This window comes from Orycteropus afer, unplaced genomic scaffold (assembly GCF_000298275.1).
Source record: "Orycteropus afer afer isolate SDZICR_OR568_19922 unplaced genomic scaffold, OryAfe1.0 scaffold00181, whole genome shotgun sequence".
Taxonomy (NCBI): domain Eukaryota; kingdom Metazoa; phylum Chordata; class Mammalia; order Tubulidentata; family Orycteropodidae; genus Orycteropus; species Orycteropus afer.
Genome location: NW_006921768.1, coordinates 6,836,952 through 6,856,295, shown reverse-complemented (window position 1 = coordinate 6,856,295; position 19,344 = coordinate 6,836,952). Strand labels below are relative to the sequence as shown.

Genomic DNA, 19,344 nt, shown 5'->3' with positions numbered 1-19,344 from the left:
TCTCACCTATTTTGGTCATGTTTTCAGAAGGGACCATTCCCTGGAGAAGGATGTCATGCTTGGTAGGGTGGAGGGTCAATGAAAGAGGGGGAGGCTTTCAACGAGATGGATTGATATGGTAGCTGCAATGATGAGGTCAATTATAGCAGGGATTGTGGGGCTGGTGCAGGATCAGGCAATGTTTCGTTCTGCTGTGCATGGGGTCGCTATGAGTTGGAAATGACTCGACGGCACTTAACAACAACAACAATGGTCTCATGGTCATATAGGCTGAGGTTCATATGGTCCACTAGTCCCTTGGACTAATTGTTTCCATGCATCTTTGGTTTTCTTCATTCCTCTTTGCTCTGGATTAAGAGAGACCCATTGTTGTATCTAGATGGTTGCTTGCAAGCTTTTAAGACTGCAGTGACTACTCACTGAAGTAGATGTAGAACAATGTTTTTGTGTGGTATGTTATGCCAGTTGAGCTTGATGTCACCCATGACCATGGTCCCATGCTCACAGGTCCAACTGCTCACTCCCTCAGGTGGTTGGCTGGGCCAAGAAGTTATCATAATTTTGGCCCTTGTTAGCTCTGTTATATATATATATATATATATATATATATATATATATATATATATATACACACACACACACACACACACATATATATATGGACATTCTTATAGCACGTAAAAATGCATTTGTAGAAATATCATCTGCCAATTTTATATATGGCCATGGCTAAGGAATATTACACGTGTATTTTATTGCTTTGTTGGTTGTTAGGGTATTGGGAGTATCTTACTGTTCCAGTGAGGTCATTGAGAATAGGTCAGCAATACTGTATGGGACTTGCCATGAGTCCATGTGTTTTCAGTTTCCCTCCTGGTGCTGTTCCTATGTCTCATTGCTATTATCTTCCAGTTACCATCACTTGTCTCCTACTTTTCTGGACTGTGCTGATTCCAGAGGAACAAGCTTTTAACTTGTGCTAGCAGTTAAAAAGAAAAAAAAGTAAAAACTCATGAAGCTCTTTGAAACTATTGTAGAAGACTAATTTTTTACATATTGGTATAAATATATATTAGAAATAGTTAAATGACAGTATACATGGTAGAATATTTTGTTCTTTTTAGGAAAATGTTTTCAAAATTATCTCAGAGAATAAAATTATAAGTCTGGAAAAAAATCTTTTTTTCCTATTTGACTACTAATTAAAGATTGGTTTTCTTTCTTGTTTGATGACTTCATTCCTCCTGGATTTATAAAAGTAATGAGACTTAACTTCCATCGCTATTCATACTATCTTATGGAATTTATAAATCTAAACAATCTCTTTACAGTTGTGAATATATATATGTGTTGACATATATAATGAACACATATATGCATGCTTATGCATGTATTTGATAGCATTTGCACCTAGTAAAGAAATTTGTCATTACTTTCAAAATGTTCTTACCCTTTTATGAAGAGGGAAATACCACAAAAGTTAAAGAGAACTCAGGAGCATTCTTGGTTATCATATATTTTTCTGGAAATTCTATTTCATTCCATTCTACTATCTCTATGACACTGTACACACTATTTATTACAAAAAGGCATTTGTCCTTGAAGAGAAAATTACTGAGTGAAAGAAATTACAACATACTTGGGAATTTAAATTATAGTATCATGATGAAAACCTTAACAAGTTTTTTCTTTTTTTTTTTTCAGTTTTTTCTCTTTAAAGTACATTTAAATTAAAGTACCTGTCTAAATGTTTATTATGAACTATTTGTTGTTGTTGTTGTTGTGTGCTGTCGAGTTGGAGCCAACTCATAGTGACCCCTCCTTGGGTTTCCGAGGTGGTATCACTACTGAAGTAGATTGCCTAATCTTCCTTGCAAGGAGTGACTGCTGGGTTTCAACCACCAGCCTTCTGGTGAGCAGTCAAGTGCCTTAGGCACTATGCTATGAACTATTTAGATATAACAAAAGTTTGCCATACAAAATTTCGTTCAGTATAGTGAATATGATTCAGTTCATATCTGACTATGTTGATGGCTCCTCTAGCTCCTTTTACATAGACTATTTGGTAGAGGTTCATCTTCCTCAACAAAATGGATTGACACTGAGGCTGCAATGATTGGCTCAAGCATGGCAACAATTGTGAGGATGGCTCGGGACTGGGCAATGATTTGTTGTGTTGTGCATAGATTGCTATAAGTCTAAACTGACTCGATGGCACTTAACAACAACAAAAACAATTTGGTAGAGAAAACAGTAGTAACAAAAGCATTATGTGTGCTTTGGAACAATGCCTAGATTATTCAGGCAATTTGGAAGTACATTCTCATTTCTATCTCATTCTTTATTCTATTTCTATTTATGTTGCTTCTCTTTTGTGGTTGATATTCTCATTTGTTATGTTACTAGCCAGTCTTTCATCCATTAATCCTTAAATCAATACATCCATCCAAACATCCATCCATCCAATCAAAAATTATTTGTTATAGTTCTGTAAAAATCTTGGAAATAAAGTAATTTCCCATTTTGATTGCTTATGCCCAGTTCTTTACATTTAGTACCTTATTGTAGTTCTAAGGAAGAGCATTGTGGAGAAGGTTTTACTGATCCTGTGGTACAGATGAGGAAACTGAAGCTCAGAGTTTTGGGTAACTTTCCCAATGCCACACACAGCGTCAGTCCCAGACCTGGAATTTAAACTCAGGTCTGACTTGTCAGAAAGACTAATTCTACTTTGCCATGTACATTAACTCCCTGACTCAATGAATCAAACTCTTCCAACAAGGATGCCTCAAGGTACTAAAGAGAGATAAATAAGAAACAGAGAAGATTTCTTTTTTAAAGCATTTTAACTGAATACAATTTCTTCCTATGTGTATTTAGCCTTAAAAAAAAAAAAAAAACTTTAACAAAATATAAACCTAATATCATGAATGCAAGCCAGGAATCTTAAGGACTTTGGAGAATAGTATTAATGTTTAAATACCTCTTGTTGTGGAGTCAATTCATAACCATCCTAAATGACAGAATAGCCCCATGGGCTTTCCAAGGCTATGTATCTTTATGGAGGCAGAATACCACATCTTTTTCCCACAAGTGGCTGGTGAGTTCAAACCACTGACCTTTCAGTTAGCAGCCAGGGGCTTCACCACTCTGCTACCAGAGCTCCTTTAATGTTCAAATAGAGGGGACAAAATAATCTTTGCAGAAATAAGGTTGTTTTGAGATTATTGCTTTTAACAGAAAAGAGCTAAGAGTTTGGAGAAAATGAAAGCACATTTCCCCAGGAAAACATATTTTTGGTTTGAAATGTTGGAACAAAAGTGACGATAGTGAGAATGTCTTACATACATAAGGGCAATATTTAACTTATTTGAAGTTTCCTTATTTGTGTAGGATATTAAAAACATACTTAAAATGTTAACTCTAGATTCAAAACGCCATAGGTTTTGATAAAACTCTAATTCACTGCCATTGAGGCAATCCCGACTCATAGCGACCCCTCCTTGGGTTTCCGAGGTGGTATCTCTACAGAAGTAGATTGCCCAATCTTCCTTCTGAGGAGTGGCTGGTGGGTTTGAACCACCAGCCTTCTGGTTAGCAGTCACATGCTTCAGGCACTACACCACCAGCTGTTTTAATTCTCCTAGTATCCAGCTTTTGGGTCCATGGAGTTGGGGTGATCCATCAAGGCCATTTGCCATTTGAACCTTAAGCCTTTATGGAACTCTTTTCCTAAAGTCACCTCAAGTCAAACAATAGCTCAATAATCAGCTTAGCAGAGAGTTTTTACGTTAGTTATTGGGCTCTTTTGGGGTATTACATTGACCTTTGGGAAACTACCCTGCCTAGACTCCACCTCTATAAAGTGTTTTCACCATCCCTCTCTTCAGAGCGTCTTCCTGATACCTTCAGGTTGACACTGCCTAATTAGAATCATATCAACTCACAATTCTGTTATACTAATATTTGGTGTTTGTGCACTTAGGTTTTTGACAGTTCCTATGTTTTCTATTGCATGCATTCTTTAAAAAAACAAAAAACCAACTCACTGCTTTCAAGTCTATTCTGACTCATAACAACCCCTATTGGGTTTCCAAGGCTGTAAATCTTTACAGAAGTAGATTGCCCCATCTTCTTTCCACAGAACAGCTGTTGGGTTTGAACCACTGACCTTCTGGTTAACAGCCAAATGCCTTATCCACTATGTCACCATTATTATCTTTTATTTAAAGTTATATTTTAATCAGTAAAGTGACAGATTTGGTTAAGTACAAAAAAAGTTAAAGTTAGAAAAATAATACTTATTAAAACAATTCAAAGTACTTTAGGTAAAGATAATGTAAAGGGAATGGTGACTTGATGTTTTAGAAAGAAATAAGGAAGCAACTCCTAGTGATATTTGTAAATATGACTTGTCCTAGGAGAATAAAACTGTGATCATGGAACAGACATTAATTTACCTGATATCTACTGAGAAGCCCTGGTGCTGCAGTGGTTACACACTTGGATGTCAACTGAAAGATAGGTGGTTCAAACCTACAAGCTGCTCCATGGGAAAAAGATGTGGCAATCTGGTTCCATAAAGATAATAGCCTTGGAAACTCTATTGAGCAGTTCTACTCTGTCCTATAGTTTTTCTATGAGTTAGAGTCAGCTTGACAGCAATTTATTTTTGGTTTTTAGTGGGTGGTGGTGGAGGGTTGAGGTAATGGCATGAAAAATGTGTTGATTTTTGGATTAATGGCACAATTTGAATCTTTTTCTGTTTCTGTAGTCCTAGAAAAAAGTGAATTCAAGGATGAACCCCTACTTTTCCGTTTTTTTGCGGATGAAGAAATGGAAGGCTCAAATATGAAGCATCGACTTATGAAACATGATTTAAAAGTTGTGGAAAATGTTATAGCTAAATCATTACTGGTAAGTTTATTAGGAGGAGCTCTGGGGGTGCAGTGTCTAAGGCAATTGACTGCTAACCAGAAGGTTGGTGGTTCAAACCCACCAGCTGCTCCGTGGAAGGAAGATGGGACAATCTACTTCCGTAAAGATTTATTGCCTTGGAAATCCAATGGGGGTTGCTATGAGTAGAAATTGACTTGATGACAGTGAATTTGTTTGTTTGTTTTCTAAGTTTATTAATATGGTATATGAGTTTTCTTTTTGATTAAACATTATTAGGAGACTGTACAAATGTGTAGTAGTGATGTATATTATTTCATTATGTTTGATTTCTAACTTTTGGTGGTTATTAATAATGTTTATATTTTGCATTTCAGATTAAATCTAATGAAGGCAGTTATGGCTTTGGGCTAGAAGACAAAAATAAAGTTCCAATAATAAAGTTGGTAGAGAGGGGGTCCAATGCTGAGGTAATGTAAATTAGCATTATTATTTAAAGTGGTTGTCTTAACATATAATTATACAAGTTCTAAACAAATAGAGAATCAGTCTTTAAGTAACCTTATTGCGGAAGACATTCCTGGATAATTTTACTCTGAGCTTGTATCAAATACTCTTGGAATTAGTGACAGGCAAGCCCACGTCTGGGCACTCAAGGTAGTTGAGGACAAGGAAGGGACTGAGGCATGGACAGACCTACAGATTTGAGCTTCTTCCCCTCGTGGGAGGCCAAATGGCTCACTTTATGTTCCTGGGTCCCCAGTGGACACTAATTCCACATTGTAACTCTGAGGGGACTGCACAAGATAGGACTATAGTAAGTATGTCAGATGATTCTTTACTTCTATGAGATCAAGGCTCTTTTTCCTATCATATTTGACTACATTTTATAATTACACTGTCCTCCTGTAAGACACATGCTCTGACTTACTTTCTCATTGGACTAATGCTTACAATACTCTCTCAACTCACAAGCCTTTTAAAGAACGGATTCTCATCTTTCATTCATTGGTAAATAATTTACTACTTACTATAATGGCATAAGGAGCTCTAGTGAGGCAGTGCCTAAGGCATTTGACTGCTAACCAGAAGGCTGGTGGTTCAAATTCACCAGCCACTCCTCGGAAGGAAGATTGGGCCATCTACTTCCATAGAGATGCCACCTCCGAAACCCAAGGAGGGGTTGCTATGAGTCAAATCACTCCACGGCAGTGAGTTTGGTTTTGGTATATGCTAGATAAGGAGTGCCTGGATGGTACAGACAGTGAAGTGCTGGGCTACTAACCAAAAGGTTGGCAGTTCAAACCCACCTAGAGGTTCCTTGGGAAAAAGACTGGTGATCTGCTTCTGAAAGGTCACAGCCATTGAAAATTCTATAGAGCACAGTTCTACTCTGACTGACATGGGGTCACCATGAATCAGAATCAACTCAATGGCAACTGGTTTGGTTTTCTGTATGAAAAGGATGAGACATTAGTGGTTCAGTCGTAGAATTCTTGCCACCCCTGTTTGATCCCTGGTCAATGAACCTCATACAGAGTCACCACCCATCTGTCAATGGAGACATATAGGTGGTTCTGATACTGAATAAGTTTCAGCAGAGCTTCCAACTAAAATGAACTATAAAGAAAGGCCTTGTGATGTACTTCTCAAAATAAACCAGTGAAAACCCTATGGATCACAATGGACATAGACCTGCAACTGAAGATGGGGACAGGACAGGACTGGGTTCAGTTTTGTCCATTGTACATGAGGTTGCCATAATAAAGCCTGATTTAACAGCAGCTATCAACAACGACATATGCACACAGGCACTGTTCTAATGCTCTGGGAATATATCAATGAACAAAACAAATTATTTGCCCTCGTGCAGTGTTATATCCCAAGTATATCAGGTTTAAAGTATCCTCACCTTCCCGCCTGATTTGTAAACTATTTTATTCTCAAATAAATGTCTCAATATTTAAATCATTGATAAAGAATATGAGAATTAATGAAGCATGGACTTTAGCTTTGCATCTACTTAAAGTTTGTCATAAATTGTCACTCACCCTGATACAAGCTAATTCCCAAGGTTTCTATCTTATACAAAAATACAAATGTATGACACAAACCTTTATATACAGCATACTAGTTTTTTAAAAAAATAACTCTGCACATCTTATACTTTGTGAGTTGGCTGGGGCAATAAATAAGTATTTTCAGTAATTTTCTATGACAGAGAGGTTCCTTCTCTAATGCATCTTCAGAGGATTGTCAGAGTATAGCTTTGATTATTCCACTGATACAATGCTGTCTCTCAGGTTTTCATCATTTAGCTCATAACCAGAATAGCAAGTAGTTTATAGGCAGAAGATTGGCCTGATTGACTCCAGGGGGCCATATCTTTTGTGTTATCTTTTCAGCGTCTTACATTATTGACACCTCTGTGCTTGTTGCATCTTTCATTCTTAGATTCCATGTCACTACCCTCCCCAGTGTTGGAGACACTTATGCTGCTCAGTCTAGAGATACATATTTGAGTATCATTGAAGTATATGTAGAGGTTGCAATTCTCTCAGTTAATTGACTGTAATGGAAAAAGCAGTAAAAAAAACTTAACCTAGGATTTGACCGTAGTTAGAAGGATGAACTAAGAAAAATAACTAGAGACCAAAGTTTATTAGTGGTTACCACAGTCAGGGAGGGAAAAGGGAGAAAATGTGACTCAATGTTTAGGGGGACACTGAACAAAGAGTGATGGAAAAATTTGGGAACAGATAAGGGCGTTAAGTGAACAAAGTGCTGAACATAAGTTAATAGCACTGAACTGTACATGTGAAGGTTGTTGAAATGGTAAATGTTCTGTTACATATTTATTTACAACAACAGGAAAAAAGGAAATGAACTACAAAATAAAATAGGAGAAAGGTAGCAGGAGGAGTACAATGTTAAGTCAAGGAGAGAGAGAGAAAAAAAAATTTCAGTTAGTTGGGTGATCAAATGTAAAACTAGGTCAAGGAGAATGATAATTCTGTTATCTTGCCACAGTTCTGTTTTGTAAATTTGTATAAAGACATTGAAGATGTATTAAAACATCAAAATCCCTAAGCTCTGAGCCTTTTCAGATATGTATTCTGTGGGAAAAAAAAAAAAAGATTCCTTATTAAAAAGTATAATTTGAAATGTTTTTGTTCTTTCTCTCTTAGATGGCTGGAATGGAAGTTGGGAAGAAGATTTTTGCTATTAACGGTGACCTAGTTTTTATGAGACCATTCAATGAAGTGGACTGCTTCTTGAAATCATGCTTAAATAGCAGAAAACCTCTCAGAGTCCTTGTGAGCACAAAACCAAGGGAGTAAGTTATATGATTTGTTTGAGATTTTTTTTTTTTTTTAAATTACACATAGATGAGTAAAACAGAAAACTTAGCTAAGTAAATGTTTAGATTTAAGAATAGCATTCCTTGGAACATTTAAACATGAGCAACATCATTAATACCAATCTGTAGATGGTGGAGAAAACTATACTGCTTATCATGATAAAATGCTTGTTACTCAAACCATGTAGTTTCAGTAGAAGTAATGTTTGCCTTTGCTGGCCAAATTTTTCTGGTCTTGGTTGAAATCAGTTTGGCAATGAATAGTGAAAGTGAGTAGAACATTTGAGGATAAAGAACTGCTTTCCTCCATGTTGAGTGATAAAGAATTCTGGGCTAATGAATTGATTAGACATCAGCTAGTGGCATAGTGCCTAAAGCATGTGACTGCTAACCAGAAGGCTGGCAGTTCAAACCCCCAGCCACTCCTGGGAAGGAAGGTTGGGCAATCTACTTCTGTAGTGATACAACCTTGGAAACCCAAGGAGGGGTCTCTATGAGTCAGATCCAACTCCACGTCAGTGCATTGCATTGTTGTATTGTGTTACACATCACTTATAATTAAATATACATATAAGATGTAGATGAAGCAAAACTGATTGGGAGACACTTCATACTTAGGTGTACTTAAGAATATGTCCATTCTTCAAAAATACGTATCTATCTACTGATCTACCTACTTGCCAACCTATATCTACCTAAGATTAGAAGGAAAAAAAAATCATGTTCCTTATAGAAAATTGAGAGTCCAGATTTTCTAAAGGAGTATTTTTTTTGTATAATTATATCGCTCATGAATAATCATTATTATTTTTTTTAATTTAGCATGAGATGTTTTTTCTAAGTATTGATACACATCTACACAATCATGTATACACACACACACACACACACACAAAATGGAGTGATGCTTTATATGCTACTTTGTGATTTTTATATACAATAAAATATATACTATGCATGTACAGCATTGGCTTTCATCTTCAAATCATTTCCACTGATAACCTAGTGTTCGCTTATTAGATTTGCCCTGATTTGTTTAATTTGCTCTCTACTCTTGGACATTGGTGATTTAACTGTTCATACTTATAAATAATGATGTAATGAACATCCTTGCAGCCAAATCCTTACGTATAATGGTAGTTACTTTCTAAGAGAATGAGTGAAAAGATGTAATCATTTTATAGTTTTTGATATATTGCCCTCCATAAAAACTGATACCATTTATACCTCCACCAATAATGCATTAGATTGATTATTTTTTGTGCCTTCCACAACATTGAGTATTATCATTAATAAATTTAAAAATGGCAAACAAGCTATCAATGTCTAGAGTGATTTTCACCTAAGAAGGAACACATTTCTAGAAACTTCAAGATTCCTGCTATTTATCTCTGTATGGATGCTCTGTAAATCCTATCAGTCTACATCACCCCTCTGTCAACTCTTGATCTTGTAATCTGTCCATCTGTCAGTTTGTCATACTATGGTAGTTTGCATGTTGCTATGATGCTGGAACCATAACTGATTGAGGTTATCTAGAGTCACCAAAGCTGCCAGAGACAGCTCTGGTAGCGTAGTGCCTAAGGCACTTGACTGCTAATCAGAAGGCTGGAGGTTCAAACTCACCAGCCACTCCTCGGAAGGAAGATGGGGCAATCTATTTCTGTAGTGATACTGCCTCGGAAACCCAAGGAGGGGGCACTATGATTCGGGTCTGACTCGACAGCACATAACAACAACATGATGCTGGAAGCTATGCCTCTTGTATTTCAAATACCAGCAGGATCACCCTTAGTGAACAGCTTTCAACAGAGCTTTCAGACTAACACAGCCTAGCATAAAAGGCCTGGCGATCTACTTCTGAAAAGTATCCAATGGAAACCTTATGGATCATATCAAAATATCAGTTGATGTAGTTCTGGATGGTGAGCACCCTAGGTTGAAAAGCAGTCAAAATACATAGTTTCTATGATAATGAACCTGAGAAAATAAAAAATCTTTTAGAAATTGTTTACTCCTTCTCCTCTTCCCATGCTAAAGTTAACAGAGCTAGTCAGTCCCACTTTCTATATACTTCTAAATACCTTTTATTTAAAAAATGTCTTATGCCTTTCACCTCTGTTAAGTCTTCCTTGAACCCTCCCAATAATTCAAACTGACTTTCTCCTTCCTTCATGCTCTAAGGATTATTTTACTATACTGGTAAAATTTATTTACCTAATTCTATCTGTTTCTCCTATAATGCTGAAGCAGGAATACTCTTGCATGTGTATGTAATTCTTGGTTTGATGTTTTATCCACAGCTATTCTATAAATATTTGTTGAGCTGAATGGAACATTGGGAATTATCTTTGCTATACCAAAAAATGTTACCTTTGGCAGCCTTTTCTATTTATTGCCATTTAGTTTTGAGTGAATACTGGTGACTGAATATGTCTTGACAGCCTGTTAGTATGGATATAGAAGGAAAAACATGCTGTAACATGACTGTTTCAATTTTGGACCATTGTAATCTGAGCAATGAAATAAATAATAATTGGGAGCTCTGGTAGTGTAATGCCTAAGGCATTTGACTGCTAACCAGAAGACTGGCAGTTCAAACCTTCCAGCCAATCCTTGGAAGGAAGATTGGGCAATCTACTTCCATAGAGATACTGCCTCAAAAACCCAAGGAGGGGTCACCATGAGTCTAATCAACTCGATGGCAGTGGGTTTGGTTTTTTGGTTTTAATGGATTATAGCCTATAGATTAAAATAAATATTGATAAGTCCAATGATATTAATAAATACGTACATAAATAAAGAAACAAAACTTAAACTCACTTCCATTGAGTCAATTCTGACTCATAGTGACTCCCTTTGGGTTTCCAAGGCAGTAAATTTTTAGATTTAGATTTAGATTAAGATTTTAGATTTAGAAGTAGATTGCCCAGTCATCCTTCCGTGGAGTGGCTGTTGTGTTTGAACCGCTGACCTTCTGGTTAGCACTCAAATGCCTTAGTCACTAAGCCAGGGTTCCTTACATAAGTCGATAGAGGAAAATAAATATTTCTTCTCTCAGTAGAATTCTGGTTAATAAATGAAGACAAAATCATGGAAAAGCAAATCACCATTAAGTAATAATTGTTGCAGGCAAGGATCATCAATGGATGCTAAAATCAGTGGACAAAGTGTAGTAAGAAACAAGACAATAACACAATCTCAGAGTATCTCCCCTGAAAATAAGTATTTGTGAGGGAATATAGTGACTTTATATTTGGAAACTTGGTTTAGCCATTGATAAAAGTTACTCCCACCCCATATGATACACTTAGAAGCACAACACTTCACTTCTGTGCTATTCTATTAAAAAATGCATAACTTTAGTCTAATCACCAAAAAGCATCAGATGAACCAAAATTGAGGTACAGCCCATAAAATAACTTGTCATTAATCTGTAATCAATCATGGGGATGATCAGGACCCTTCAGCTGTACATAGGGTCTCAGTGAGTTGGAGGCTGACATGATGGTACCTAACAACAACAACAACTCTTCAGATGTTTTAAGTTCCTTAGAGACTGAGGAGCTATCACAGATGGAGGAAACTAAGGAGACATGACAACTAAATACAGTAAGTGATCCTGGATTGGATGCAGGATCAAAACAAATTCATTAGTGGAAAAACTGTCAAAATTTGATTAAGGTCAATAGATTAATCAAGAGTATTGTGTTAATGTTAATTTATTGGTTTGAAAATTCTACTACAGTAATGTAAGCTATAAGGAATCCTGGTGGTGCAATGGTTAAAGTGCTCGGCTGCTAATATAAAGGTCAGCAGTTCAAACACAGCAGTGACTGTGCAGGAGAAAGATGTGGCAGTCTGCTTCTGTAAAGATTAACAACATTGGAAACCCTATGGGGCAGTCCTGCTCTGGCATATAGGGTTGCTATGAGTTGGAATCAACTCAGTGGCAGTGGGTTTGGTTTTCTGGAATGTAAGGTACCAGCATTAAGAGAAGCTGATAAGGGGTAAATAAGAACTCTCTGAAGATTTTTTTTTTTTTTTGGTAACTTTTCTGTAAGTCTAAAATTATTTCAGTATATATAGAAATAAAAATTGTCTATAGGTTTCTAAGAGTTTATTTGTAAGTTCAATTATAATGTTGATTTTATAAAGCATAATTAAAAAATAATGTTATATACAGAATAGATTCAAAAACAAAATAAAACATTGAGGATTGACCACAAAATACACATTGAAACATATTAAATAATAAAATGCTGTATAAGTCTTGTAGCTGCTCTGGTGGCGTAGTGGATAAGGCATTTAACTGCTAACCATAAGGTCAGTGGTTCAAACCCACCAGCTGCTCCGTGGGAGGAAGACTGGGCAATCTACTTCCATAAAGATTTACAGCCTCAGGAACCCAGTAGGCTCACTGTGAGTTGGAAATGGCTGAATGGCAATAATTTTTTTTTTTTTTTTAAATAAGTCTTGTGGACTTGGTCCTGGGATTCCAAATCTAGTAGGTTTGTCTCTATTTCATTGTTTCTGGTGAAGACCATGAATGTTATTGTCACATGGATTCAAATCCCAGCTCTGTATTTTCCTAGCTGTTGGACTTTTGGTAAGTTAATTAATCTTGAATTAATTGAGATAATGCATATAAATTACTTAGCATAATGTCTTAATGTGCTGTGTATCAACATTGCTGTTGAAAATGTATATTATTCATTAATAGTAATAACTTTATTAATTATAAGATAAATGATGGCTACCACTTCAAAACAAAATACTTTTCAATTTAACTACTAATGAAAATATTCTTTTTTAAAATTTTTTATTTTAAGTGTTTGTTTTACACTCAACATTACATGTACATTTAGTTTCACTCCCCATTTACCATCCCCAACCCTAATCCAGTCTTCTCCCCTCCCTGCACAATAATCCTTACCCCTTGCCCTTCATAGTTATGCACTCCCATTTGTCCTGCATTTCCTCCATGTAAATGTGACCTCTCTGGTGCCCTGTGGTCAATTGCTCCAAGAGATGCATTTCCATAGAGTATGTGGGGACGGCACCCTGGGTTGAGTGGTCTGCATGTAATCTTGTTTACTGTTGGGCTGGGAGCCAGCCCTTGGGAATGAGCTTTATTCTAGGCCCAGAATGTATCCCAGGACCAGAGTATTGGTGGTCTCACCAGACTCCATCCGACCAGTAATTCTGGTCATTATTGAATTTTTAAATTTGTTCCATGTTTTTCCTCCCACTCTATCCAGGATCTCCAGATTTGATCCTTTCCCCAGTGGTTGGCGTTGGTAGCTGGGCACCATCTAGTTCTTGTGGTCTTGAAAGCCATCATGTCCTAGGGCTGATTGCTTCCAAATGCCCTTGTTTTTTTGCACTCTTCTTCACTTCCAATGATAGGAGACCATTAGCTGCATCTTAGATGGCTGCTTGAAAGCTTTTAAGACCCCAGTCAGTACTCACCAATGTAGGATGAAGAACAAGGCTTTTATGTATTTCATTGTGCCAATTGAGTTTGGTGTCCCATAGCACTATGGTCCTGAGAAGGTAGATCCATTGGATCTCTCTCTCACAGTGTCTGGGTGTCTGTGAGAGATTACTCTGTGTCTGTCTTCTGTTGTTTCTGTAAGGTTTGCAGGTATTTTGTATCACTGGTATCTGTGCAGGATTAACCTCTGCTGAATCTATCCTTGGTCTAGAGTATACTCCTGTTCACTGACCCCCATCTGATCCTCTCAGGTGTTTATGTTTTTATCTGTAGCCTGGTGTTTGGTGCTAATGGTAATGCAGTATTGTGGGCACACTGGTTGGTATTAGCATTTGTTGTCTATCTCCTATGTGCACAATTCGGTGTCCTCCCAAGCTGATGTGGGTAAGGGAAGAGATGTATGGAAAGAGTATGTGACCACCATGATAACATTAGGAAAAGGGAGGACACCTAATGAAAAGTATTCTTAATATACATGGTATTCTTCCCTTTCCAAAGTATATATAATCTACTGAAACCCACTGCCATAGACTGGATTCCAACTCATAGCAACCCTGTGGCACAGAGCAGAACTTCACCATAGAGTTTCCAAGGCTGTGAATTGTTAGGAAAGCAGATTGCCACATCTTTCTTCTGTGGAGCATCAGAAGGGTTTGAGCTACAGACCTTTCAGTTAGCAGCTTAGTTTTTTAACGACTGTACCATCAGGGATCTTTCAAATGAATGTAAGCCAAAACCAAACCCATTGCCATCTAGCTGATTCCAACTCACAGAGACCCCATAGGACAGAGGGTCTATAGGCTTTCTAAGGCTGTAAATCTTTTATTGACAGACTGCCATTTCTCTCTCTCTCCCTCTTCCTCTCTCTCTCTCTCTGTCACACACACACACACAAACCACCTGCCTTCAAGTCAATTCTGACTCATAGTGACTTTTTAAGATAGAATGGAAATGACCCATAAGATTTTCAAGGTTGTAATCTTTATGGAAGCAGCTGGTAGGTTCGAACCAACCTTTTGGTTAACAGTAGAGCACTTTAACCACTTTCACACCAGGACTTTTTGTTCTATTGTACCTAGAGTGGTTATGAGATAGAAGTGACTTGACTATACCTAAAAACAATAACATATGCATGAGTATGAATACATACATATATACATATGTATGTCATATTCTTCCCCGGCTGATGGGGTATAGGAGTGAGACTGACAAACTGACCTTAGGTATGTTGTTGTTACATGCCATTGAGTCGGATCTGACTCATAGCGACCCCTCCTTAGGTTTCCGAGGCAGTATCACTACGGAAGTAGATTGGCCAACATTCCTCCCGAGGAGTGGCTGGTGGGTTTGAACTGCCAGCCTTCTGGTTAACAGTCAAGTGCCTTAGGCACTACACTACCAGAGCTCCTGACCTTAGGTATAGCAAGTATGTATCTTAAGAGGAAGAAGCTCTGGTAAATTAGGGTTAAAGCATTTGGCTGCTAATCAAAAGGTTGGCAGTTCAATCCCACCAGCACTCTACAGGAGAAGGATGAAGAAGTCTGCTTCCATGAAAATTTAAAGCCTTGGAAACCCTATAATAGGGTAGTTCATCCAGTTTTGTAGGGTCGCTATGAGTCAGAATTGACTTGAAGGCAGTGGTTTTGTTTTTGTTTTTTAAATTTTAAGAGCCAACATGCTCCTCTAACAACTTAACAAATGGTCTGAAAGAGTGAGCATGACTCATTAAAGTGACTAATTTAGGAAGACTTTGAGCTAGAGGGTAACAAAGAGCTATAACAATGTCTTTTCTTTCAGTCTAATTATGATCTGTTACCTCCCCTTCATCTAATCTTACCTATGGTAAGTCTAACCTACTTGCCTACTTCTTGACGATGTGAGGAAAATGACCAAGGAAAGAAATAAGGGAGTAGTACTCCAAAGAAGTTTTTACTAATCATAAAGGTCCTCCCCATGCCCATCAGACCCTCTGTTTTAACCCATAAATACTGGTTCACCGCTCACAGCCATTTCAGTGCTTAAGACTTTGAGGCCATTGACTTCGCCCCTTCCTTTTACAGATGAAAAGAGAGAAGACCTCAGTAGAAGTGGGCACATCCTCCATCATAGGATTAGTCTTCTGACTCTTCCCTCATTGTTGGTTGCACTTTATCTGCAACCCTAGGTTCCAGGTCTGCGTTCGCAAACCTCTCTTCCACTACTTGCTAGGTGTGTGTCAGTGTTTTCCTTGATAAATAGGGATGATAAGAGTGCCAATGTTACAGAGCTGCTGAGGGTATGAAATCTAGGTTTGTTGAAAACTTAGTGAAATGTTTGACAGTCTCTACTCCAGTGATGTTGTCTGTGCTGCCCTTATATATCCTCTGATTCCATTTTGTTTCATTGCTCCTTTGTTATATCAAGAATGTATTTTACAATGTAGTTCAAAACATTCTTTTGAGGATGGCATCTTTGTTTTTCTCCTTTGGAATTTTTTTTTAGTTTTAAATCCATAACCTTTCTTTTATATCCTTATTCCAATGTGTGGTTTCAATAAATCACTCTCGTATTTTCTTAGGGTAGCTACTTGTGCAGCATTCTGTTATTGAACTCTGTTTTGGGGAACAAAAGGCAAAAATGTAAGTGATGAATACAACCACATTTTGTGGATTCAGCCTGTCTTTTGCATTTGATAATGTAAAAAAATACTTGATAAGGCTTTTTTTTTTTTTTTCTTTGTAGCATCTTAATGTAGCAGATTTCTTAGTGTACTTATTTCTTACAAGAAGTAGAACACTCTTCTCGTATAAATGTAATTCATCCTTTAAGAGGCAATATAGTGGTCTCACCAGGAAAGTATGTTCTCCAAAGGCCATTTTATGAGGGGAATACCAATATTTTGACCAAACTGTGTCTCTTGAAAGGAGCTCTGTTGGAGTAGCACCTAAGGCATTTGGCTGCTAACCAGAAGATTGGTGGTTCAAACCCACCAGCCACTCCATAGAAGGAAGACTGGACAATCTACTTCCGTAAAGATTTACTGCCTCAGAAATCCAAAGGGGGTCTTTCTCTTGAAGATTATTCTTTAAGATTAATCTTGAAGATTAGAGTAGATCCAAGCTCCTATATGTTAGAAAGGGATAAAATGACTTTGCTCCAGAAGAGAGGAGAGGTCAGTATGAATTCGTACAATCTTAAAGCAACAATAGTTCACCAAGGTCTGGAACTGTTATTTCTGCAAAAGTACATAGAGAAGCATGAGCTATCTCTCTTTTCTTTAATGCTCACTGGAGTATGTGTTTTTTCTATTTTCTTTTTTTCTAGTCAGTTTCATTTTCAATTGTGTCTGGGCAGACACTAGTAATAATGTACCATTCAGAGAAAATGGATACTGTCTTGAACTGTTTCATTGGGATAGAAGATAAATCATTTCTGTGTTCTTTATTCCATCAATATGCAAATCACTTCACAGAATACATTCCTGATTTATACTTCTTCCATGTTTTCCTAGAACAGACTGTTTGCATTTCTGTCAGCCAATGCCCGCCTATAAACAAAACAAACAAAAAGCCTATTACTATGGAATTGAGTGCAACTCATGATGACCTCTTGTATTATAGAGTAGAGTTGTTCTTAAGTGTTTTCTTGGCTGTGATCTTTTTTGGAAGGAGATTGCCAGAACTTTGTTTCTTGGCACTGCTAGATGGGTTCAAACTGCCAACCTTTAGTCTAACAACTAATTACACACCACTTATGCCACCCAGGGAACAATGCTTGCCTAAACCACTGCTTAATCCAAGGTAATGAAGATGTGGTCCTGTGTTTTCTTATAAGAGTCATAAAGTTTTTGCTTTTACTTTTATGTCTTTATTTAGCTCTCCCATTAGGTCTTCAATTCATTTTAGCTCTTCATTAGGTCTTTAATCCATGTTGAGATTATAGTGCTAACCTCTGCCCTCAGGGCTAAATGCATCATATGCCTTTCTCACGTGTTCTGTGCTTAGTCTTGCTCCAAGTGCGTCCCACGGCTATTGCTAAACTGCAAATAAGTGCTGCTATACCTAACTTCAGATTCTGTCTAACATTCTCTTGAGGTGTGTTGACATTCATTTCACTATTATTTCATCATCTTTTGGAAAGCATTTCTTTTTCCTTGGGGATCAAAGGCTATCCATCAGAATTTATTGCATTTTATTCATTTGTCTTTGCTCTTAACTGCAATTTATTATACTCATTTTTATTGTTATGATGTTCAGTCTTACTTTGTGTTCTCTGCTTTTCATGATTGCTATCTGATTTCTGGCATCCATCTGTGGAGCATCTCATTTATTAGTGCCAAATTGAACATCTCTCACTGGCTTGCTTTGACAGCTTATTCTAGTTCTCACATTCCTTCACCTTCTTTCCAGGGTGAATTCATGTAAAATATTTCATTTCTTATTCAGGTTTACCTTTGATGTATTGTTCTTTTATAATTTCACTGAATAAATAATAAAGTTAATCATATTCTTAAATTATTTTGGTATGGTGTCTGACAGATCTGTTCTTGATATCTTGATATCTGTTGTTCTTTGATGAAGTTCCCCACATGTAAAAATGTATTAAGTCTATCTTTCGTTTATATTAAGTTTTACAAAGAAATTTCACAGTGCACTGCTTTTTTTTTTTTTTTTTTTGTAACTCTAAACTACTGAAGGAAACTTCAATTTTATAAAGCACCTACAAAGTTCATGGGGACATTGGTAGTCCAGTGGTAGAATTCTTGCCTTCCATGCAGGCTAATCAAGTTCAATTTCTGGCCAATGCATCTCATGGGCAGCCACTGCCTGTCTGTCAGTGGAGGCCATCATGTTGCTATGATGGTAAATAAGCTTCAATAGAGCAACCAGACTAAGATGGACTAGGAAGAAGGCCTAATGATCTGTTTCCAAAGATCAGACAATGAAAATTCTGGGGATCACAGCAATCCATTCCACAGTGGATGGTGCAGGAGTGGGCAGTGTTTTGTTTTGCTGTGCGTGGGGTTGCGTGTGAGTTAGGGGCTGCCTCAACAAAAGCTAAAAACAACAACATAGTTTATAAGGTGGTTCAAGATGATTGACCAACAGTGTGTCTTTTAATCCTTGCCACCACCCTGAAAAGTAAATTTTAACATTATCATATTCCTATGAAAACTCAGGATCAGGGAGATCAAGATGCTTGTTCAAGCTACCCAGCAACTAAGTGAGGACTGAATCTGGCTTTGTCTGAGCCCAGAGCCTGTACCCTTTCAGAATACTGTATAACAAGATAGGTTCAATTTAGGAATTACGTGTCGTATGTTTGCTCTATGCTATATGAGTGCACCAGGGACAACTCAGGGACGCCCAAAGCAGCAGGCCAGAAGAGCAGGAGAAAGGGGATTAAAGCCAGACAGAGGTACAGTCAGCCACCAGGACCCAGGTGGGGGTGATACGAGAGGTCTCCAACAGCAAGACAAACTTGTCTGTTGGTTTGTCCTACTGTGGTGACATGTAGACGTGAGTTTTGAGGCTGAGCTTCTGGTGTGTAAAACCCAGCGAGATGCACCTGGTGCACAGGTAACAGCCCAACTTATAGACTGAGACAGACT

At 37.5% G+C, this 19,344-nt stretch overlaps 1 protein-coding gene across 1 annotated transcript in view; it reads left to right on the top strand.

Annotated features, from left to right (window-relative positions):
- Positions 1-19,344, top strand: part of PREX2 (phosphatidylinositol-3,4,5-trisphosphate dependent Rac exchange factor 2) — a 466,421-nt gene that overhangs the window by 254,064 nt on the left and 193,013 nt on the right. Inside the window, exons 16-18 of the mRNA XM_007947357.2 lie at positions 4,775-4,917; positions 5,274-5,366; positions 8,085-8,233. Coding sequence (XP_007945548.1) covers positions 4,775-4,917; positions 5,274-5,366; positions 8,085-8,233 — 385 coding nt within the window. The remainder of the gene's footprint in view (positions 1-4,774; positions 4,918-5,273; positions 5,367-8,084; positions 8,234-19,344) is intronic.